Below are 22,155 nucleotides of genomic sequence, written 5' to 3'. Positions count from 1 at the left end.
TTCTTCTCGTCAACCACTACAGTCCTTTCGACAATTCCTTCATTCTCTTGTTGATTGCAACGATCTGATCACTCTCTTTCAGATCTTGTCATTCTCTTGTCTATCTTTTTACCAAACGACATTCTCTTGGTCACTATACACTGTCCTTTTCGACTTCCTAGTCAAACGACTCCATACACATATACAAAATGATTTTCGCCAACGTTTTCATCGCCAGTGTTCTTGCTGCCACCGCCACAGCCCTCCCCCACCGTGTCCGCGACTCTAGCTCCAGTTCCAGTGGCAATGTCCAATTCGTGAACAACATGGGCTCAGACATCTACCTGTGGACAACCTCCTCCGACCCCGGTAGCATGAAGACTCTTTCTTCCGGCGGTGGCACCTACAGCGAAGAATGGCAGACCAACTCCAATGGCGGTGGCATCTCTATCAAGCTGTCCACGACCCAGGACGAGAACAGCGTGCTTCAGTTCGAGTACACCGTTGACTCTGACACGCTCTACTGGGATCTGTCTTCTATCAACTTGGATTCGTCTTCGGAATTCATCAAGAGCGGCTTCTCTGTTAAGCCTAGTGATTCTAGCTGCAAAACCGCTACTTGTGAGGCCGGTGACACCAACTGCGCCGAGTCTTACCAGCACCCTGATGATGTGAACACGCTCTCCTGCTCGGTTGATGCGCAGTACATCGTTACTCTGGGATAAATATCCCATGTCATTCTTTTACGCTTGAATTCAAAAATCTTGCTTATTATTATCATGGCGCTTGCGGTAGATTGTTTTTATAGATTTTTCAAGACTTGTATAGACAATAGAACATTACGATGATTCCATATGGATGACGTACCGACATTCACAACTTGAGTATAGTTTTGATATCAGCAATCAGTAGATTGAGTTAATCACCGAGCTCAAATGACAGTACATTTCCTCGAACAGCAGATTATGGAGGTTAGTACATGGATATGCGTCATGTCCAGTCCAGCCAGACACAGGTCACGCACGGGATAGCCTCCTCGTAAATAATGTGAAAAATTGATTTCCTCTCCCTAAGCTTTCACTCATAGAATCCTCAAGAAAGAATAAGTATTACCAGGCTAGATCAATTTTCAGACCTGACTGAAGTTGGTTGGTTGTTATCTGAGACCCTCCTCCCATCCGTACAGGATATTCTTCGAATGACGTCATGTTCTAGAACCCCGCCCAACGGCTGCTTGCTTTCTTTGTCCCGGCTCGATACAAGGCTTGATTGGATATTTTTGCATCGACCTGAGTGGAAATGCGTTAAATCAACGCGAGGCCAATCGATGAAATGGTTATTTTCCAAATATCATCAAAGTTCCTACTTCGATTCAGGCGCTGTTGCAGTGATCTCGTGATAAGCGATTTGACCACGTGACGAATATGTTCTGTTTGAACTGCCAGCAGTGGCAAGGTGAAAGGCATCTCTCATTTCCCTCAAGTTAGCCGCCGCACACTGCTCGTCACTATCACGTCTGAATTCCGTGGCCTGCCGTCGGATAAGATCACGATAACCCACGCCACGCGGACCGCGCAGTGGGGCCAAGCGCGCGCTCGCCGAGGTCGGGACGCCATCACCGCGGGGCCGAACATCCATAAAGCACACATCGAGTGGCACTAAGCGTTTCTGCACTTACCATCAAACATCCGGGGTATAGATCAAGATCCAGATACACACACATTCAATCGGCATAATGACCCGATCACTTCGCATCGCCGTTCTGGAATGTGATACGCCGCTCCCCGCCATCACGGACCGACTCGGAGGTTATGGAGAGATCTTTGCGCGATTGCTGAACAAGGGTCTCAAGGAATCTGGGGAGACGACGGTGGAGATTCAAGATGTTAGCAAGTGGAATGTCGTGAATAACCCGGTCTTTCCTGAGGTGAATGAGTTTGATGCTCTCTTGATCTCGGGCAGCAGTATGTATTTTCCCCCTCATCAGTCACGGTTGAGAATTGATATTAACGTGGTGTTCCAGAACATGACTGCTTCGCGGATGATCCTTGGATTGTGAGTCTTACTGAGTATGTTCGGGGAGTTCTTGAAGAGCACAAGAAGCCAGTTGTTGGGATTTGCTTCGGCCACCAGATTATTGCTCGCGCTTTGGGGTCGCGCGTTGGCCGTGGTGATGGTGGATGGGAAATTTCTGTTGACGAGATCACTTTGACGGATGCTGGCAAGGAGCTGTTTGGCAAAGACAAGCTGGTAATATCTCATTCATCCCAAAATTGCTATTTAACACCGTCTTACATATTCTAGTACCTCCAACAAATGCACCGTGACGTGGTCCACGAGGTGCCCGAGGGATGCGTGAATCTCGGCTACAGCCCTCGATGCGCGGTCCAGGGCCTTTACCAGCCAAAGAAGATCTGGAGTGTTCAAGCGCATCCTGAGTTTACCGAGTTCATCATGTCTAATGTCCTAGACGCTCGGCATAAGAACGGGGTATTCAATGACGAGATGTATGAGGATGCCGCTTCAAGGGCAGGAAAACCTCATGATGGAGAGTTTTTAGCGACGCAGATTATCAAGTTTATTGCGGAGTCTACAGCATAGAATAGTTAATATCCACAATATCAGTCTTTACATTCAATCAATCTCTTAAGTAGAAACCAGAAGTCTCAATCATAAGGGGTCGATCTTCCCCTGTCCCCGTATACCCGCTCAAGCGCTCGGCGGGGAAAGTGGCGACGGGCGGAAGACTGTAGCAACGAGAGACCGCGATAAGCGGCGGGACCACATAAATTCCATCAATGCCCCTCCTCTCCCTTCACCCTCCCTCGAAGTCAACAAGTTTCACAAAACTTCTCCCTCCCCTCCAAACCCTCCATATTTCACCTCACACACAATGTCAAACCAAATTCGCACCATCAACCCCGCGACCCACGAGGTCATCTTCGATAAGCCAGGTACTTCTCTGGAAGAAGCTGGCAAGATCGCCACCGCCTCGAAGCAGGCATTCCAGTCTTGGCGCGCCGTGAGCCTGGAAGATAGAACCGCGATTGTCAAGCGCGCTCTGGAAATCATTGACTCTCGCATTGATGAGTTGGCGAAGGAATTGACTACGCAGATGGGCAGGCCTATTCGCTACTGTGCTGGAGAGATTAAGACTGCCGCGCTGCGTGCGGAGCATATGATCAAGATTGCGAAGCAGAGTCTGGCGGATTTGCCTGGTGAGCCTCAGGACGGGTTTAGACGGATGGTTAAGCAAGTTCCTCTGGGTCCTATTCTTATTGCGTCTGCTTGGAATGTAAGATGAACCGCGTTTGTGCAAAAGGGTTTTGTATTAGTGTGAGGTGCTAATATACCGTCTGCAGTATCCGTACCTCACAACTGTGAATGCTCTCGTCCCTGCTTTGTTAGCGGGTAACACTGTGCTTTTGCGCCCATCCCCTCAGACTCCTCTTCTCGGTGATAGGCTATCCGAGATCTTCACCGAGGCAGGACTCCCCAAGAACGTCCTCGAGGTCTTGCAGATCGGAAATTTGGATGTCCTGGACCAAATTGCCCAGCTGCCGGAGGTCCAGTCCGTTTCTTTCACCGGATCAACTGCTGGTGGTATCCGTCTTCGCGAAGCAACTGCCAAGCAGATCAAGCCTGTGAACTTGGAACTCGGTGGTAACGATCCCGCTTATGTGCGTCCTGACGTGGACGTCAAGAATGCCGCGGAGAACCTTGTCGATGGAGCTATCTTCAACTCTGGACAGAGCTGCTGCTCCGTTGAGCGTGTTTATGTTCATGAGAAGATTTACGATGACTTTGTTCGCTATGTGCAGGAGGAACTTAAGGGGTATGATCTAACACACCTCCTTAGCCAGTCTATTGGTGTGGGTAGCAGCTAACAGCGACTCTAGATACAAGCTCGGAGACCCCCATGACCAAACCACCACAACCGGCCCAGTCATCTCCGCACCCGCCAAAGAAAAGATCCAATCCCACATCGACGACGCCCTGAAGAAGGGAGCCATCGACGCTACCCCAGAGAACGCGTCGTTCTCCCTCGCCAAGACAAGCCAGAAGGGTAACTTCCTGGCACCCGTCGTTCTGACAAACGTGAACCACGACATGGTCACCATGAAGGAGGAGACCTTCGGCCCCGTCATGCCCATTATGAAGGTCTCCAGCGATGAAGAAGCTGTTGCTTTGATGAATGACAGCGATTACGGTTTGACGGCTAGTGTCTGGACGAAGGATATGGCTCGTGGTGAAGAGTTGATTGAGCAGATTGAGGCTGGTACGGTGTTTATTAACCGTTGTGATTATCCTGCTCCAGTATGTTTCTCACTGAAAAATGTTGTTCTGAAAGGGGATGGGACATGGCTAACTGTGCTACAGGATCTCGCTTGGACTGGTTGGAAGACTTCCGGTTTGGGATCTACACTTGGTCCCCGTGGTTATGACGGGTTCGTGAAGTTGAAGAGTTATCATATTAAAGATGCTTCTGCTTAAAGCATGGGCAGAATGGCATGTTTGATGGCTTCTTTGTCACCACTATATCGCGACTATTTCATGATTCCAATTTTTAGTCGCAGTCGCAGTCCCAGTGGCATTTAGCTACCTATCGGTCCTTGCAATGATACAAATTAATAGATCATTTCATTCTTTTCTTTTGAATATCAAATCTATTACTTTCCTACTCTGCAACCTGTTCACCCATCCCATCCCATTCCCAAGTAACATTCTTTGAGAATGTTTCTTGGCACTCTCCCCGTCGTATACCAATCAAATCACAGACCCACTGGAGCGCGGTCCCGGACCGCGCTGCGCTAGTTCCGAAGCGCGGTAACAACACGTGACACTTTACACTTGTGAGCCACGTGAGCATCAAGCTTGCTTATTCTGTCAATCTATCGTTGGTCCCAGACGATGATATGATTAGATAGCTGTTTGCCGTTATTTTATGTCCCCTCGAGGCCTCAAAAGTCTGCATTCAACGCCTTTGGTGCCGTGCTAGCGGATCGAGTGATTGATTGACCGCGACAGCGACTTTTGAGTCACCTGGATCGTAGAATGGACATCTAATGGCTGTGGCGCTTCTGATACGAGTAAACGTTACCGCACGTGAGATAGGACGCTCTTGGGTATTGTACATTATCTCACTAATAGGTAGCACCTTATGGAGTGTTCACTTGGGAGACGGCAGCCGGGAGTACAAAATACATATTCAACGTCATCAATTCAGTTGACAATAAAACCAATTTATCAAGGTTCGTCGCCACTTTTTCAAGGAACATTTTGAGAATCATTTGTGTAGGTATTCATTGATTTCTTGTACGCCGGCGGAATATTTCAGGGCACAATCCCTTCATTTCCGGTGTAGCTGACGGCGGTATGTAGCCAAGCCACCTCAAATAGCGTGGTCTAGCAACCTAGCAGGTTGAAAAAAAGCCGCTCTGGCCTCAAAACTGGAAACTATCCTGCTTCACGAGTGAGGCTTCCTTCCTCATAAATAAGACGACGGACACAGGTCTTGCATTGACCCCAAGTAAAGTAAACACAATCAGGCACCGTCAAAAGGCTAGTCGACGATATATCCGACAAAATGGGAAATTAAAGCTGCAGCACTGAACTTGACATGGGGACGCGTCGAGCGCTATTTTCAACGGTGCGGGTATCATGAACCCCAAGGACGTAGATGTGGAGGCTTGTCCAAATGATATTTAGCAGCCCGCTTTGACATTAATCTCAAGCATGGTGTTGGATGAATCCAGCATGACGTTCAATGGCCACGAATGCATTGCAAGAAGGCTGCTAGCACGGCTAGCAAGAGGACTATCCTGGCAATGACTTAGAAGTTTGGCTGTGCATGCTCGACCGGAATGCCGGCTTGACTCGAATTTTCCTGCGCCGCTGCAGTTCTAGTCCTTGATGCCTTCCTGACTGAGAGTGTTCGAATTTAGACGAAGCGTGTAGCACACCTCTTTCGCGGGACTGGTGGGCGACAAGAAGGGCCAAGCGCTTGCGTCGCAACGTGCACTTTCTGAGTTGTTGTTTCGGCGATGCAATAAAGTAGGCTCGGGCTATGGTGCGCCTGGTGAGTGATGGGAGTTCGGTCATTTATGCCGTGGCTCATCGTGATCGGCGGTCTCACAAAGACATATTTCACGCTCAGGGGATCTGCGACCGAGATACCCAGGGATTTGGCTGGTCCTTAGACTTGACCCATAACCTTGAAGACTACCTTGAAAATTGTACAAACTGTACATCAAGTGACTCGGGCTGCAATCACGCAAACGATATCCAAATCTGTTTAGCCTGCATCGTCCGACAGATGTTCCACGGCCCAGCATCAGCCGCGGGGAGTTCCCACATGGCCTCTAGCAACAGAAGCGTTCGCTGCATATTACCTAGGCCAAAGTGCGTCGCCATCGCCGTCAAACGTGTCCGAAGACGTTCCTGCTGCTCAGGCTTCTCAAGACACGATCCCACGACTGCGATCGGCCAACAGAGACCAGAGTTGATCCTGGCTTGTGGCGAAATTTCGTCGAGGTAGGACAGCGCTTCAGTGACAGCCGTTTGGATGAGACCTTTATACATGCCGTCCGGGGCGTAGGTGTAGCCACCGAGCGAAGTGTACAAGTAGATGAGCATTGCTTGTTGGAAGACTAGACCAGCTAGGTAAACCTCAGGCTCGACAAAGGAGTAGGGCGACCAGCGTAGAACCTGAGCTTGGATGGAAGCGAACATGGCCATGTCGTCTGCTGTCGGAAGGGTGGGCTGGGTGTCGTCCATCATCCATTGCCGGCCGAGATCGAAGATACAGGGGATGAGGAGGAGTAACTCTAACCAGCAGCCACACAGATTGCCCACGTATTGAGTGCGGAGGACCTCACGCGCACGTTGTTCGAGGTCGAAGTTCAAGAAGACCTGTCCACTTAAGCGAGCGTCGATTGAAATCATGCTCACGGTCGCGGTGTAGACGTAGTACTCGATGACGAAGTCTTTCAACTCTCTTGGTACGGCGGTGTCACTTTGTTCGAGGAGCTTCACTAGTAAGGAGTGAGCGGCTGACAGATGATCGAAGACAGTTCCTGTCATGTCGCCTTTGGCAGTCTACCATTCTTATTAGTATCTGTTGATGAGTTGTTCTATTCAGTCGGTCGGCCATACCTCGGTGAAGCACATCAACAAGGCGCCAACCAGCAGCATCAGCGGGTTTGATTCTTTGCCTTGGATGAAATCGTTGACACCATGTCTGAAGAGCTGAATGGCTTTTGTATAGTGGGAGTTGGCCACAGCATCTGAATCGTCACGTCGTCGAAAGGCACGGTGCGCAGCACTCTGAGCAATGACGAGCTGGAGCAGGAGATCGCTGGTGAATGCGAGTGGTACAATCTGAACCAGAAACGGGTTGATAGGGGTAGTACCGTTGGCCATCACATCCGCCGTGTTGGCCAGATAATGCGAAAGCAAGGCGTAGCTCTCCGGGTCATAGCCAGGCAACATGGACAAAGTCCGAGGAACGACGTTTCCGACAGCCATACTAGCCACGAGTGCGTTTTCTTCCTCTACCAAAGTTGACCTGCGGCTGTCCATAGCCTCGACTTGACCCGGTCCCCGAGCCAGGTGCTCCTCGACAATGGCGGAAAGTCCCGCACTTGACGAAGTGGAGGAGTGGCGCCTGGACAAGGGACTACCGGGTAGTTGCATGGCATCGAGATCTTCGATCGACCCGGCGTAACTAGACCGTCTATCTCCGGGGATGTAACCCGACATGTCGTTTTCCGGGCCCGAGTTCCTCCTTCCAGGTAGGTTCGACGGCCACTCGCAAACCAGGTCATTCCGCCGGCACCCTGAACAGATCGGTCGGAGTTCGTCGCACTTCTTCTTCCTACGCCGACAAGACCAGCATCCCGTGCGGACGCGAACGATCCGCTGCACCCGCGGCTGTCGATCTGGCGGCATCGTGTTGGTGTGGGGGGTGTGAAAGGGAAGGAGATCGAACAGAACTTGAAGGGTGGCCGGGCTGATAAGAAACGTGCCGAACTCGTGTGGGTGTGGGGTAAAGGAAAGTCTATTTCCGCTCTCCGCCAACCTCCAAATTGTGTATACCAATGGATGGATAGAGAATGATTCTGTTCCTTGGTCAATGGTCAATTAGACTTAAGTCAAACTCGGTTGTTTCTAGTTATTTCTGCCAACTTCAAGCGAAGAATACAGCCAGCTCCACCGTTAAATACTGGCATACGGTCTGGTCTTATCTCGCCACGCGCTATCGCTATCAGCATTCAGCACCGACACTCGGAGACATGCGACCGCAAAGCATTAATAACTCCGTTGCTATCGATACCACAACTTGTGGCAGCCTTTCTTTATACTGTCATCCTTCAACAGAGCATTTCTATGCCGGACTTTCAGCGCACTTTCCACAAACAATGTGAAAGGAATGACCCCTGCAGCCTCCAGTTCCTATTTAATAGGCAACCAGCACCAATCACGAGTATAAAAAATTGTACCAGCCATCATTATCCTGGGCAATGTGAGCATGTTGTTTCCCTTTCCACGGCCCTCTCGTAAAGTCAATTTTCGTGCTTTCCATCGCGACATCGGATAAGTCGACAACTTGCCCTGCGTTCCCCTGGCGTTCAGAAACCCGTAACCTCGTGGTCGGGGTAGTGTTGATGCTGGCGTCGGAACGTATGGTAGTCTGTCACTGGCAATCAGTAAATCCATCTGCCTTGGTCGTGACGAATCTCCATACCGTTGCTAGCGGCCATACCTTGCCTGACTATTACCGGCGGCAAATCCAACAACCCAGTTGTCGCCTTGTAAGTCTATTTCCGACGGTAAGTTGATTTGAAGTGTCGGTGAACAGAATCCTGGTGGCAACCCCAGGAGATTAGGCAAACCAGTCGCTATCTCCAGGTCAAAGGTGTCTAGGTCAATCCGTTAGCTTGTTCGTTACGTTCCTCAAGTTCTTGTATTGCGACTTTGACTTCGGAGTCAAGAATGGAAGACGTACTGTTTAAATCGTGATCACGCCCTATCGCGGCCGGCCGACTCCTTGCTTTGCCGTTTCTCAAGTGAACACCAGCTCTAATATCATGGTCTTCAACTGTCGCGACTTCAAACGATAAAAGCCATTGATTGTTAGATCGAACCGTAAAGAGGGGGATCACTCGACAGTTCGGCATATGGGGATGGTTGTTCCTTACAGGCATATAGGCCCGTTCCCATTGGAACTTCGCTCATAGCCCCATTAGGAATGCCGGAACTCCATCACGTATTCATCCACGGTTTGCCACTACCAAAAAACTGGCTGGGATCCATGAGGATTGAGTAGTCGGTATCCTTTGCATGCTGGTTCTCAATAGAAATTGTGTAGGTGCAGATATTAGACATTTTGTGCGAGGGTTCAGTGGGTAGGGTTGAAAGAATTCGCAATCTATTTCTCAGTTCTGAAGAAATGACAGTGAAACTTCGAGTAGGGGGCAGGATTGCCAGGTCTATATAGTTATCGTAATAACATCCCACTGGGATTAAATTGGATCCGTAGTCTCTTGTTTACTTCTTTCCAAGCAAGTCAGATTGTCATCCACATATATAGTGAAAAGCCAATCTCAAGTGTTGAGGATCAGCAATAGAATGTGACTTTCATTTCTTTTGCGAATGACCTATAGGCAACTCCAATCCGCCTCGAATAAGCCCTGGCTTCACTGATGCAGGCCTTCTGAGTTTTTTTCAGCCAAGCAACCATTTTGACGATACCTACTTTAGTCTTAGTTATTGCGTCTGATTAATTAATGAGCACGAGTTAGATAGCGGCCAACATAATTCCACGAGGAGTACCTAGCAGCATACGGGGAATTGATATCATTGATAATACGCCCATCATCCATCATCCATAGACCGACTCTGGATGCTCGAGCTTGTGTTTGCGAGGCCTCGATGTATCATAAGCATGCACCGGAGAAAGCCCTTTTATTGTAGCTACTTAAGTGGCAAAAACCAAAAGCAAAGATTCTGCTAGCACTGATTTGCTGAAAAAATATCGATTGGTTGCTAGATCTAGTCCAAAATCCAGGTGGAGGGGTAAGGACATCTGATGGATGTAGTGTTCCACTGCGCCTAGAACAGGCACAGAAAGGATATCGTGGTATACTCAAACACCGATATATACACTCTTTAGCTTAAATGTTCAGGATAATCCCATAGTGAACTAGTGTTTCATAAATGATCAAGCTTTTGAGAATTTACGGTAATCAACCAGAGGGTTTACTATGCATCATAGAGAGGAAGGATCGATCTGGGAACTGAGATACATGCGGCATCATCAGATGCTAAGGTAGGGAAAGCAGAATTTTCTTGGCTAGAGGGCGTACGAAATTGAGATAAGCTAAGCCACCGCCATCAGCTACTTAATGCCCTATGCTCTAGCCTTGTCAAAGTTGATTGAAAGAGTTCTGAGTCAAAATACAGCTAGCTCACCTGCACCGGGCGGTTATAATCCGCATAGGTTTGGGCACGTGCTTACTCAATATTTCTGCACTCACCTGATCGTGCTGACCTATCAGCATCAGTAGTTACCAGGGCTGTTAGTCTCGATCAGGCCCCCGTGACTTCGAAAAGCACGTGTGAGTCCTTTCTAGCTTAACCGCTCATCATCTCTTCTAGAAGGCTTCGGAAGCATTCCCAAGCTCTGGATGTCTCAGCTTGCAACCTTAGATTGACCCACGAAATAAAAACTTGATATAGTAGAATTCGAAAACAGATTACCCCTTGGACACTCACGCTTTCTTTCCCAGTACCCCACTCCGACCGCGCTAAGCTAAATTCGGTCAGGAAAAGTCCCCACCATTCCAGATGTATTTCTAGTAGATCACCAAAGTTAACGTAATTACAGGTTCCGGCATTGGGAAGACCATACTTGCCGAAACGCCGGGGCCATACAGTCGATCGAAAAGAGTCTTCCCGTTGGTTCTCGGCCCGTTGCCCGAAACCTCCCTAATCCTGATTTAGCTAACTCGTAAATAATAGCTTTCTAAGAATAGATCCTTTTGTATTCTAGGACGACTGAATGATGTATAATATTTTATGTTACACGAAACTCTAATATGCTCCCAACTCATTGCCCCTCATTCCCATCGAACTCCATACGCATCCATCCATCTGCAGCAACACTATCTCAGGAATAGCTAGAATATTATGAACAATATCGCACTGCGACGACAACCCTCAAAGCTACCCTGCATCCATAATATAACACAGAGTCAGCACCAAGTATGTCTCAAATAGCCGACGCAGCTGAATGCAGCCTCAACAGAAAACCCGGGAGGAGAAATGGCAGAATCATCTACTCAATTCCAAATAACATCAAAGAACGGTCTGAACCATCAGTAGAAATGGGATAAAATCGGTCTTGAGCGCGTCAAGGAGCCAACCCGGACTCTGCTCGAGAAGTGCAGTAAAATCCCAGACGACCAGATGGACAACTATGTTATGCAAGTGGTATGTACCTTCCGCTCATCTTCGCCGAGCAAGATGTTCATCAATGATTCAACGTCGCTTGAGTATTGTTTATGAGTTTATATCTTGGCATATTGAGGTTCTCAAGTTACGAAAAAGTTACGATACAAATACTAACCTGTTTTAATAGAGAGATCGAGCATTTGCGGTGGTTCGTTGGCTTTCTTACCATTTCCACGAAGCTCATTATCCATGTTATGTTTTTAGTATTCTAATTGAACTATAGGCTGACTTTCCTTCGAATCCAGGCCCCCTACCCATGCATCGGATCTTTTCGTTTCCTTGAAATAACCATCTACAACTCCCAAGCATACCCCGAAATCCTAGCTAGATTGAAATCCAGCGACAAGTATCTCGACCTAGCTTGCGCATAAGGCCAGTAGTAAATTTGGTCCTTCCGGCTCTTTGTCAACCCCTCAATGTGAACCCCAGTGACAAACACACCTAATATATTCCCCCCGTATATATTCAAAGGTGTACCACCCTCCAACCTCTATAGCTCAGACCTCCGCCCCGAGTTTTTCAACTTGGGCTATGACCTCTTCCTCGACCGCTCAACCATCAAGGCCACTTTCATCCCCAGCGATATCTTCGACGACACCTCTGCGCTATTCCAGCATCTACCTAGCAAACTCAACATCATAAACGCAGCCTCCTTCTTTCACTTTTTTGACTGGGGACGCCAGGTTGCCGTCACGAAACAGGTGGTGAAGTTGTTACGACCAGTGCCGGGCTCCCTTCTCACTGGGCGGCATTCGGGTAATGTGCAGCCTGGGAAACGGGAGGGATCGGAGCTTTGAGGGTCAATTTATCGGCACGATGCAGTGTCATGGAGGAGGCTTTGGGGGCAAGTTGGGCGGGAGACAGGGACAGAGGGGGAGGTTGATATTACGGAGGAAAAGTGGGAGGAGTTGCAGACTCAGGAGGATAGTGATAAGGCGCTTTCAAGATGCAGTGTGTTATAAGGAGGGTTTGACACTATATAGATAGGACGGCTGTAGTGTCATTTGTGATACGGCCCGAGAAACCAACTGTGAGTGTCTGAGGGGTAATCTGTTTTCAAAGTCTAGAGAACTACTAAATTGTATAGAAAGGGGGTCCAAGTACCTTGGGGCGTCAAGGCAGAACGTCCCCTAATTAATTTTACGGACCTGTTTTGGAATCCGACAAGGCTTCCAACGAATCAACGGTTTCCCTGCGTTTCAGTGTTTTCCTAGTCTACCTAGCGCTGACTCTGGGCTGATTATCGGCAGGACGTGCAGTGGCTGCTTACAACAAAAGCTGAACATGCAGCCTTCGGCATTCTCGAAACCGTAAAAAGACTAGGCCACGTATGACTCAAGATTTAATACTAGTTTATAAAGAGCTGGCGTGTCTCACACTTTTCCCAGCATCAGCAATATATTTCTCATTTGTCTTACTCATATACGCTCTTAGAAAATCTATCCATACCCGATGGATCCCCTGAAAGTCCTCGTCTGCGGTGGTGGCTGTGCAGGGCCTGCACTGGCTTACTGGCTCGCCCGTAGTGGTCACCAAGTCACAGTTATAGAACGCTTTCCGGTTCTTAGGGTTGCCGGCTCACAAATTGACCTGCGTGGAGCAGGTATCGAAGCCGCCAACCGCATGGGGCTACTCGATACCATCCGCGGCAAACTAGTGGACGAGGCCGGCTCGGTCTTGGTGGACTCCCAAGGCAATGCCAAAGGAAAGATCATGGCCAACAATTCGGGCAAGGGCGCGCAGTCCTTCACCTCCGAATACGAAATTATGCGCGGGGACCTTGTGTGTATCCTCTATGAAGCAACAAAAGATAATGTGGAGTACATCTTCGACAAATCCGTCGAGCTCTTTGAGCAAGATGACAACCAAGTCACTGTTACCTTCTCAGATGGCTCATCGGACACATTCGATCTTCTCGTCGGCGCAGATGGTCAAGGATCACGCATTCGGAAAGCAATACTGCCACCTGGTACTCCGGATCCTTACTTCAGGTTTGGGTACCACGTCGCCTACTGGTTCGTCCCGCGTAGTGAGGGGGACGATAATATGATGAACGTTTACCACTGTCCCGGAGGCCGGATGATTATACGCCGGAGTCACAGCGCGGCGGAATCCCAAGTTATGTGTTTCCTCCGAGATAGCTCACCGAAATTATGCAGTATCCCCAAAGCATCTATGGATAAGCAAAAGGAATTTTGGACCCAGCAATTCCGGGATGCGGGGTGGCAAGCCGAGCGGTTCTTGGAAGGTATGAAAACAACAGATAAATGGTACTGCCAAGAAGTGGTGCAGGTGCGCACCGAGACATGGTCCAAAGGCCGCGTTGTCCTTCTTGGTGATGCTGCATACTGCCCATCGCCTTTCAGCGGTATGGGCACCTCCGCTGCTCTTGTTGGCGCCTACATCTTGGCTGGGGAGATTAGTCAGCACGGCGACGATTTTCCCCAAGCCTTTGCAAATTATGACAAGAACTTACGACCTTTTGTGAAGGAGGTTCAACAAGTCAATCTCTTCCTGCTGAAGCTGGGCATGCCGGATACATGGTGGGGAATCGCGATTCTCCACTTCATCTTCCAAACCATTTGTTTTTTTAAAATTCCAAAGTTGCTCTCAAGGTTTATGAAGGAGAAAGACGGGGATTGGCAGTTACCCGATTATCCAGAGCTCAAGGCAGCAGATAAATAGATCGAAAGAGACAAAGGGCTCTCTAATATAATATGACAGACAGAACGTGATAAGTGGATGCAATGATATAAACCATATACTCCACTATTCATGAATTTCCCGCAGTAGGAGCGGCACGTGGTCCGAGGGCGGCTGATCGAAGAAAGAACAATGTTGGTTCACTGGCTAATCTCTGTCAATCAATCTCATTATGCCCACCAGGCAAGACTGACCACGCTAGTTTTGGACTGGTCAAACTCGTATTTAGTTACTGGCCGATCCGGGGCCTTTTGGTAATCCGTATCAGTGGGCCAAGAGGGTATAAAGAGGTGATCATAGGGCTGAAATTCTGTGCTTTTCTCTCTACCCAATCTACCAGCATGAGCTACTCAGCATACGACGGAACTATTAGAGCCGCCAAAAGAGCTATCGGAGCACTGGCCCACATGCTTTGCAAAGGTGGGAAATGCCCTTATGCCGAAAAGACAGTTTACAGGGTGGCCACTGGGCGTTTCGGTAAGTATGGTTTGCCCAATGCTGGAACCTGTAATTACGGTAACTTTGGTGATCTACCAGAAATACATCAACGAGAGATGGGGGACTTTTCCTGACCGAATTCAGTTTAGCGCGATCGAAGTGGGACGCTGGGAAGGAACGCGTGAGTGTCCAAGGGGTAATCTGTTTTCGAATTCTACTGTACCTTGAAATCTCTAGTCTAGCAAGGAATGACAGTGAGAAATTCTATGACTGGACGCTGTTAGCAAAACCCAGTCTCTTGAATACCTTGAGTGATTGCTATTTTTAAAGGCTTCTTGGAGTCAGAGCACACTTGGCAGCATTTTGTGATCCCGCAGGATTTGAAGAACATGCGTTAAATTTCGATCTGCCATTCGCCCAGAATGACGATTTAGTTCATCGTGACTGCCCTTCAAAATTGACCGTGAATCCAAGCCACAACTGAATGATTGGGGGGTTTTTGTATGACATCTTCGGTTCGATTCGAGGAGGCAAGTCATGAACACACCATTTGTTTGCTTATTGCTCTTCTTTCAAGAATCCTCTGCGTATATCTCGGGCGGTCAAAGCTCTCTGATCCCGATCTTATCATCTTCCAGAAATGATGAAGTTTCTTCTTTCACCAAGTCCAAGACCTCGATTGTTCCACGTGGTGAGATATATGGCAATGACCTTTGGTCCTCTGGCATCTCCAACCTATCGGGGTCTTTTCCACATCCATGGCCTCAATCACCCCTATCGGCTTAGACCAGGCCAGAAACAAGAATTAACTGCCGACCCGAGCACGGGGCATCCCGCATACTCGATGCTTGACTACTAACTACTGCTAACTAGATCCTGGACTCAGTCCTTGGCCAATGCTTATCCTTCCTGATATTGCCTGCATGGAAAATTCTCGGAAGTATTCCAGTCCGCGCCCTCTTGTAATCTGCTATTCTGCCAATTTTTCAGCCAGTCATGAAGCTTTGGGGCGCAACGTGCCAGGAACGGGTGGGATCCACTTCCACAACCCACCAACCAGAAGTCAAATTATCAGGACAAGATGGGGCTAAGCTTCCCCGCTAACGCCCAGTGCGGATAGAAACCAGCCAGTAAATCCCGTCTGCAATGCAACGTGCAGTTCCCGTCTGCTGTTACAACCTTGTTGATTGCCGGCTTGGCCGCGACGGGCTCCGTCGTATTCTCTAAGCGAAGAGGGGCAATGACAAGCCTTGAGATGCGAATGCGCGTCTCTCCACTGGTTGCATATTGAATGGTCCACAAGAAGTCCGCCCGGTGCATGCGGCGCGAGATCCGCGAGGTATAAGAATGCTGGTCATTCGCCCGATGATCGCCCGGTCTGATTTCTTTCTCCCATCGTGAGAAATATTCCCTTCGGTAGAACAATCAATTGTCACCAGATCTAAATCGATCAAAATGTTCACCAAGAAGAGCCTCTTCGCGTTCGTCAGCTGCCTGGCCGTCGCCGCAGCTGAGACTTCCACCGTCGAGTACCCTACTGCCGCTGAGATCGCCGCTGCTAAGGCCTCGGTCCTGCCTTACTCGCCCGTCTCCAATGTCAAGGGTCTTGCTTTCGACCGTTTCGTCGATATCTGGATTGAGAACACTGTTAGTTATCTGAGGCATTGTTCTGTGGAGTGCAAGCTAATATATGCGATTAGGACTTTGCCACTTCTGCCTCGGACAAGAACTTCGAGGCCCTCGCCAAGGAGGGTATCCTCTTGACCAACTACTTCGCTGTCACTCACCCCTCCGAGCCTAACTACTGCGCCTCCGCTGGTGGTGATGACTTCGGCATGGACAACGATGACTGGCATCAGATCCCCGCCAACGTCTCCACCATTGCCGACCTGTTCGACACCAAGGGCGTTGCCTGGGGCGAGTACCAGGAGGGTCTGCCCTACGCTGGTACGTGAATCCAATTCAAGCATAACCATACCATGCTTGTCACGCATACCCTCAAAGCTAAAGCTGAAGCTAACCTCTCCCCTTACAGGATACCAAGGCTTCCGCTACCCGGAATCCGGCGCCAACGACTACGTCCGCAAGCACAACCCGCTCATCCTCTTCGACTCAGTCACCAACGACGCCGTGCGCCCCCGCCAAATCAAAAACTTCACCACCTTCTACGAAGACCTCGAGCACCACCGCCTGCCCCAGCACATGTTCATCACCCCGAACATGACCAACGACGCCCACGACACCAACATCACTTTTGCCGGGGAGTGGCTCAACCGCTTCATGACCCCCCTCCTCAAGAACGACTACTTCACCAAGGACACCCTCATCCTGGTCACCTTCGACGAAACCGCCTCCTACAAGCAGGAGAACCGCGTCTACAGCATTCTCCTCGGCGGCGCTGTCCCTAAGCACCTCCGCGGTACTACCGATGACACTTTCTACACGCATTACTCTGTTATCGCCTCTCTGAGCGCGAACTGGGGTCTTCCTTCTCTGGGACGTTGGGATTGTGGTGCTAACCTGCTTAACCTTGTTGCGGAGAAGACGGGTTATGTTAACTGGAAGGTTGATTTGGCGACTATTGCGGCTAAGGATTACTTTAACCAGACTGCCCCTGGTCCCCTGTCGGATGGTGTTTACTCCAAGTTTACTTCGCAGTGGCCGGCTCCTACTGTGAACGAGCGTTGCTCGGCTGGTCATGGTATTCTTGAGACGGTGAAGAAGACTTGGGCTGGTCACAAGGCTACTTATAACTACACCAGCCCTGTGCCTTACAGTGCTCCCGCTGGTATTAACGTTGGTGTTAAGTACAGCCGTACTCTGGTGAGTTTTACCATCTTTGATTTTTGGTTTTTTTGCGATACAGGATGGTTTACTGACAAACATGTCCAGAAAAACGGCAAGAAGGAGAGCGGCATCACCAACTAAATACGCCTTTTGCATTGACTGGTGCAGTACATTCAGTCGAAGGTACCCGATGATCTTGTATTATGTTTCGATAGACTGTACATATTAATTATGAACACATCCGTTTGTCCTCAAGTGTAATTCTGAATACAACTTACATTGTAGCCTTTGATTGAGTATCGAGAAACCCTGATGCAATTAAATTGACTTTCGATATTCGAAATAAAGTTTTATAAAATATAGCTTGCTCATAAGCAAGCGGGTATTATGCACGCAATGCAAACCAAAAAAGCAAAACAAAAACAAGATGCACACTCCACCAAACCTTGATCTAACACACCCATGCGAATAGATCTGATCTACCCAGCGGCATAAGTACTCTTCTTCCTCAACACCTCCCCAAACTTCCACAAGAAAATCGGCGCCGGAATCCCAATCGCAATCGAAACAAACGCCAACACACTATTCCCCCACCCATAATGCAACTTATCATACATATACGGCGCGAAAAGGGGGAACCCAAAGCCAGCCAACGATCTCAAAAATGCCGCTGCCGCAAGCGCACTAGCCGCAAACCTCGTATAAGCATCAACCATATACGTCTGCATACACTGGAACGAGATAATCGTCCCCGCGCCGAAAAGTACAGCGCCGATATTAGGCGCTATCCAGTGACAATGTGTCTGTGCGGTCCAGCCGTAGATGAAAAGACCTGTTGGGACGAGGATGGCCGCGACGCCGAGGAGGGGGACGCGGAACTCTGGTCTTCCGATGCCGTTGTTGCGGGCTTTGAGGCGTTTGTAGATTCGGTCATTTAGGGGCGCGCAGAGTTGGGAGCCGCACCAGAAGCCTAGACCGAGAGATATGTAGTTTAGGCCACCAATGCCGATGGATTCGTTGTAGTAGTCTTTGCCGGTCCAAAGGGAGGGGAACGTTGAGAGGACTAGGTACATTATTCCGTAGATGTAGGCCATGTAGCAGGCGACGACTTGGACGATAGATTGCGTGAGGAGGAGGCGGAAGGGGCGGATGAGGGATGTGCGGAGGACTTGGGCGAGTGTTTTCTTTTGCATTTCCGCCTCAGTTTGCCAGGTTGCGTCTCCTGTCTCCTTGCGGATGCGTTTCGCGCGATCGCGGAGGATTCGTGGGCCGTATGTTTCCCGAAGGAAGAAGAGGCCCATGAATTGGATTAGACCGTCCGCGATGGAGACGCTGTAGAAGACCCAGCGCCAAGAGGTGTTTTCGGCAATGAAGCCGCCGGCGATAGGGCCGAGGGCTGGACCGAGTAGTGGCGCGAGACTGTAGATTGCGATGCTCTTGCCTCGTTCTTCGGGCTTGAAACAGTCAGAGAGGACGCCGCCGCCGACGGCGAGGGGGCGCTGCCGCCTAGACCGGCGAAGAAGCGGCAGATGATTAGTTGGGTTTTTGTTTGGGCGACGCCGCAGCCGATGTTGAAGATTAGAAAGAATAGGTTGGCGAGTTGGAGAACGATTGTTCGGCCGTAGATTTCTGAAAGGGGGCCGAGGAATAAGGGGCCGACGGCGTAGGCGAGGACGAAGATGGAGAGCATGAGTTGGGATATTATTTGGTCGGTGACGTTGAATTGGGCCGCGATGGTGGTTAGGGCTGGAGCTACCATTGAGGAGGAGACGGGAGAGATGAAGGTGAATAGAGAGACTGTGATGGTGGCCGCCCACTTCTTGTTCGTGGGCCAGTTCTTGGGATTGTCGGGGTCATCGGGTCCATCCCATGTCACCTGGAGGGCTGGTTAGAATGGTGCAATGGATGTGACAGAGCTGAACTTACTAGCTTGCCGCCGTGACGAGATTTGGTTGACTTTAACGTCCTTGTCTGTTCTAGCTCTGACGCAGGCTGTTGACCTCTTTCTAGGTCCACATCTCGCTCGTTCACGATCCCGCCTCGTACCTCCTGGATAGTATCGACCTTGGCAGCCTCCAGCGAGGAATCGTCGGTCATATCGTGGTCATCGTCCTCGTGACTGTGATACACTGCATTGTCGTCTGGATATCTCGCAGAGTGAACCCGGTCCAGATCTGCTTCGTCAGGGTTGGACTTGGACATTTGTCTTGACTTGACCGACTCCGCAATCCCTCGGGAGAGCGACGGTGTCCGCGATGCGGGGTCATTGGTATCTGAGCTACCATCCGAGGTAGAATGAGAGCGTGTCGATCGGTGGTCGTAGTCGTCTTTTTCCGACATGGCTGTGTAGTCAATTAAGTCTATGCGGCCATGAAAGTCCAGAGAATGCAGGAATGGAAACAAGATGCGATTCAACGAGAAAGAAGATGCTTGTAGGTAAGAGGTAAGAAATACACGATTCCCCAGCAAAAAGTCAAACAGAAAAGTCGGCAGCAATCTCTATTTATACCACCTTATCACCGGATACCACACTGCCGTGGATAGACAGCATAAGTTCTCCGATCCCTGCACACGGTGATAAATCGAGTCTTAAACCCGCGTATCGATTGAAGAATTCGCTCTCCACTGCCCTCCACTGGCCCCCCATCGATCTCAGTTGTGTCCATCGTGATAGGCTGTACAGCAAAGCTTGACAGCAGACTCGCCGTCGGACCAGCTCCTGGGCCCCGCCAAGGAGTAAAAAATCAGGTCAACGGCGGCCTGAACCGGCATGGCCAAACTGTTTTGGGGGAAAAGCGGAGGCAAAATTGTAGCGGGAACGTGGAAAAACGTGGAAAAGAGACACTTGCAGGGCCGGTCCCGGGATTGCTGATTCATCGTTTCGGCATCTCGGCACGGTCACGTGGATGCTATCTTTATACATGAGGGTTCAACTATGAATTGGGTGTTTGATACTGATGGAGATCCGATAGGGATCTCCCTCGAGGAAATCCCCCGGTCGGGATTCTCCTAGAGGATGATTTCAGGGCCAGGTTGATTGTTCTGCTTCGGCCTATTTTAGGCCTTTCCTTCCCTTGGTTCCTTTCTCCTACAGAGATAGTTCTCCAAGTATTCGAACTATATTGTTCCTTTCTTCCCTGCTTCCTTGCGTAGTGGTGATAGATCGCCATCAGATACGAGTTTCAGTCTTCGCATAAACCTGTTGGTTGATTATACTTCGGAGCAGGTGTTGGCTATTCCATATGTAATACTGTTTTTGGTATCGGCTTCTTCCTACGAATATTATATGCGTGGCGGTCGTATTTGAGGGCGGCTGGATACATATCGTGGAGAGTTTCATCATCCACGAGAAGACATCCGTTGTTTTCTTCCTACATGAAGGTTATGAGCATTGGTTTGTTACCCAGCTAAACAATGTAAATTCATACTCAACCATAGGCCATCGATCTTCGCAGCTACTTAACATCCTTCTCCTGCATAATCATGACAGAACACATCTGTCTAGGTCATTTGCCAACCATCTTACTCCCAGGCGGCCCAAGTGCCGAATCCTTGTAGCCCCCAAAGTCCACCACAATCCTCTGTAGGACCGCGCCCGGCTCAAGAAGCCAGAGTAACAACTCATGCGCGCCAGTCTCAACCACACCCGCGAGCTCGACCACCGATGTCCAGCCATTTGCGATAACCGCTTGTTGCCAGGCTTTTCCTTCCTTGAACGGAGGGACAGTTCACACAGGGCGAACGGTTACAGGCGCCGCTCCGTCCAATGATTATGCGAATTGAATCGAACGCGTGGGGTCATGGTTGTGCGAGGCACCGAGACTAATGATTAGCCTCGCGCTTGAAGACATTGTCGTAGTATATACGGAGGACCATTTCAAAACTACTGCGCGGACCCACCAGCTTAGTTTACTAGCGGTAACTAGCAAAACTTGGTAATATAGCCCCTATTCGAATATCTCCCACCACACACACACTCTCTCTCTCTCACACACAACACCTACCACACCTACCACATCAATCTCGCAATGGCCGGAACTGATATCGCCCTACGTGCGCAGGTTATTTCTAAGAAGATATATACCCACAAGACCTCCGAGCAGATCGCGCGAGAGATTGGTATATCGAGGGCTACTGTTGATCGGATTTATGCAAGAGCGATCGAACGAGGCTTTGATCATGCCAATTCTATCCTTGCTGACGAATACGTGCAAGATAAACCACGCTCGGGCAGGCCACGGAAATCTGATCTTGCTAAAGATATCGCTATATCTAAGGTTCAGAGTATTTCAACGCTAGGGCGATGTTGGGATATTGCGTGCCCATTGTCACATGCCAGGGCATGACTGCGGAGAGTGTGCGTCCGTAATGCTAGATCTCGACGTACGACACGCCGTTCTTCGTCTCGGCACTGGTATAGCGGCTTTGCTTCGATGGAGATGACTCCGTTTCACTCGATGAACCTGGTAAAGCCTGGAGGCACGACGGTCTTGTTGACGGGTAGTAAGAGTTTTGCGATAGACCCATCACGAGCTCGCACTGTAAGCTCTGTGTATGATAGACCGGGCTTTGCAGAACGCCAATTAACAGTGATAAAGCCGCGCACGTTTGATCCATGACCTTGGGAGGATACAGACCCGCGCTCCTGTGAGACCTTCACATAGGAGGTGTCGGAGGAAATAGAGTACGTCGATGTTGTGTTTCTCCCTGCGAATATATCAATATACCTATAAC

At 49.6% G+C, this 22,155-nt stretch overlaps 8 protein-coding genes across 8 annotated transcripts; 6 read left to right on the top strand and 2 right to left on the bottom strand.

The window, feature by feature from the left end:
* Positions 1 to 188: 188 nt before the first annotated feature.
* On the top strand, positions 189 to 704 carry N7473_008836 (uncharacterized protein; the record flags this gene model as incomplete). The annotated part of the gene is made up of 1 exon (XM_057154776.1): positions 189 to 704. The coding sequence occupies one exon, from the start codon at positions 189 to 191 to the stop codon at positions 702 to 704; it is 516 nt and encodes a 171-aa protein (XP_057005906.1).
* Positions 705 to 1,714: 1,010 nt separating this feature from the next.
* Positions 1,715 to 2,580, top strand: N7473_008835 (type 1 glutamine amidotransferase; the record flags this gene model as incomplete). The annotated part of the gene is made up of 3 exons (XM_057154775.1): positions 1,715 to 1,943; positions 2,003 to 2,229; positions 2,284 to 2,580. The coding sequence occupies 3 exons, from the start codon at positions 1,715 to 1,717 to the stop codon at positions 2,578 to 2,580; spliced, it is 753 nt and encodes a 250-aa protein (XP_057005905.1).
* A 292-nt stretch (positions 2,581 to 2,872) lies between these two features.
* N7473_008834 (aldehyde dehydrogenase family protein) lies at positions 2,873 to 4,473 on the top strand (the record flags this gene model as incomplete). The annotated part of the gene is made up of 4 exons (XM_057154774.1): positions 2,873 to 3,274; positions 3,342 to 3,814; positions 3,879 to 4,296; positions 4,360 to 4,473. 4 exons carry the CDS (start codon positions 2,873 to 2,875, stop codon positions 4,471 to 4,473), a joined length of 1,407 nt encoding a protein of 468 aa, XP_057005904.1.
* Positions 4,474 to 5,185: 712 nt separating this feature from the next.
* Positions 5,186 to 7,948, bottom strand: N7473_008833 (Zn(II)2Cys6 transcription factor). Its single transcript, XM_057154773.1, has 2 exons — positions 7,135 to 7,948; positions 5,186 to 7,077 (listed from the first exon to the last, which is right to left on the bottom strand). The coding sequence occupies exons 1-2, from the start codon at positions 7,927 to 7,929 to the stop codon at positions 6,250 to 6,252; spliced, it is 1,623 nt and encodes a 540-aa protein (XP_057005903.1). The 5' UTR covers positions 7,930 to 7,948; the 3' UTR covers positions 5,186 to 6,249.
* Positions 7,949 to 11,140: 3,192 nt separating this feature from the next.
* On the top strand, positions 11,141 to 12,290 carry N7473_008832 (methyltransferase domain-containing protein; the record flags this gene model as incomplete). Its single annotated transcript, XM_057154772.1, has 4 exons — positions 11,141 to 11,472; positions 11,621 to 11,641; positions 11,854 to 11,872; positions 11,923 to 12,290. Exons 1-4 carry the CDS (start codon positions 11,449 to 11,451, stop codon positions 12,288 to 12,290), a joined length of 432 nt encoding a protein of 143 aa, XP_057005902.1. The 5' UTR covers positions 11,141 to 11,448.
* Positions 12,291 to 12,945: 655 nt separating this feature from the next.
* Positions 12,946 to 14,178, top strand: N7473_008831 (FAD/NAD(P)-binding domain-containing protein; the record flags this gene model as incomplete). Its single annotated transcript, XM_057154771.1, has 1 exon — positions 12,946 to 14,178. One exon carries the CDS (start codon positions 12,946 to 12,948, stop codon positions 14,176 to 14,178), a length of 1,233 nt encoding a protein of 410 aa, XP_057005901.1.
* A 1,911-nt stretch (positions 14,179 to 16,089) lies between these two features.
* On the top strand, positions 16,090 to 17,562 carry N7473_008830 (putative acid phosphatase; the record flags this gene model as incomplete). Its single annotated transcript, XM_057154770.1, has 4 exons — positions 16,090 to 16,281; positions 16,335 to 16,581; positions 16,670 to 17,457; positions 17,527 to 17,562. 4 exons carry the CDS (start codon positions 16,090 to 16,092, stop codon positions 17,560 to 17,562), a joined length of 1,263 nt encoding a protein of 420 aa, XP_057005900.1.
* Positions 17,563 to 17,900: 338 nt separating this feature from the next.
* On the bottom strand, positions 17,901 to 19,761 carry N7473_008829 (MFS transporter; the record flags this gene model as incomplete). The annotated part of the gene is made up of 3 exons (XM_057154769.1): positions 17,901 to 18,920; positions 18,980 to 19,297; positions 19,348 to 19,761. 3 exons carry the CDS (start codon positions 19,759 to 19,761, stop codon positions 17,901 to 17,903), a joined length of 1,752 nt encoding a protein of 583 aa, XP_057005899.1.
* Between the last annotated feature and the right edge of the window lie 2,394 nt (positions 19,762 to 22,155).

The sequence above is a fragment of the Penicillium subrubescens genome (genome assembly GCF_028828155.1).
Source record: "Penicillium subrubescens strain IBT 31985 chromosome Unknown utg000006l_segment0_segment0, whole genome shotgun sequence".
In the NCBI taxonomy this organism is placed as follows: domain Eukaryota; kingdom Fungi; phylum Ascomycota; class Eurotiomycetes; order Eurotiales; family Aspergillaceae; genus Penicillium; species Penicillium subrubescens.
The sequence above is the reverse complement of the archived record's forward strand: the minus strand, read 5'-3'. Positions and strand labels throughout refer to the sequence as shown.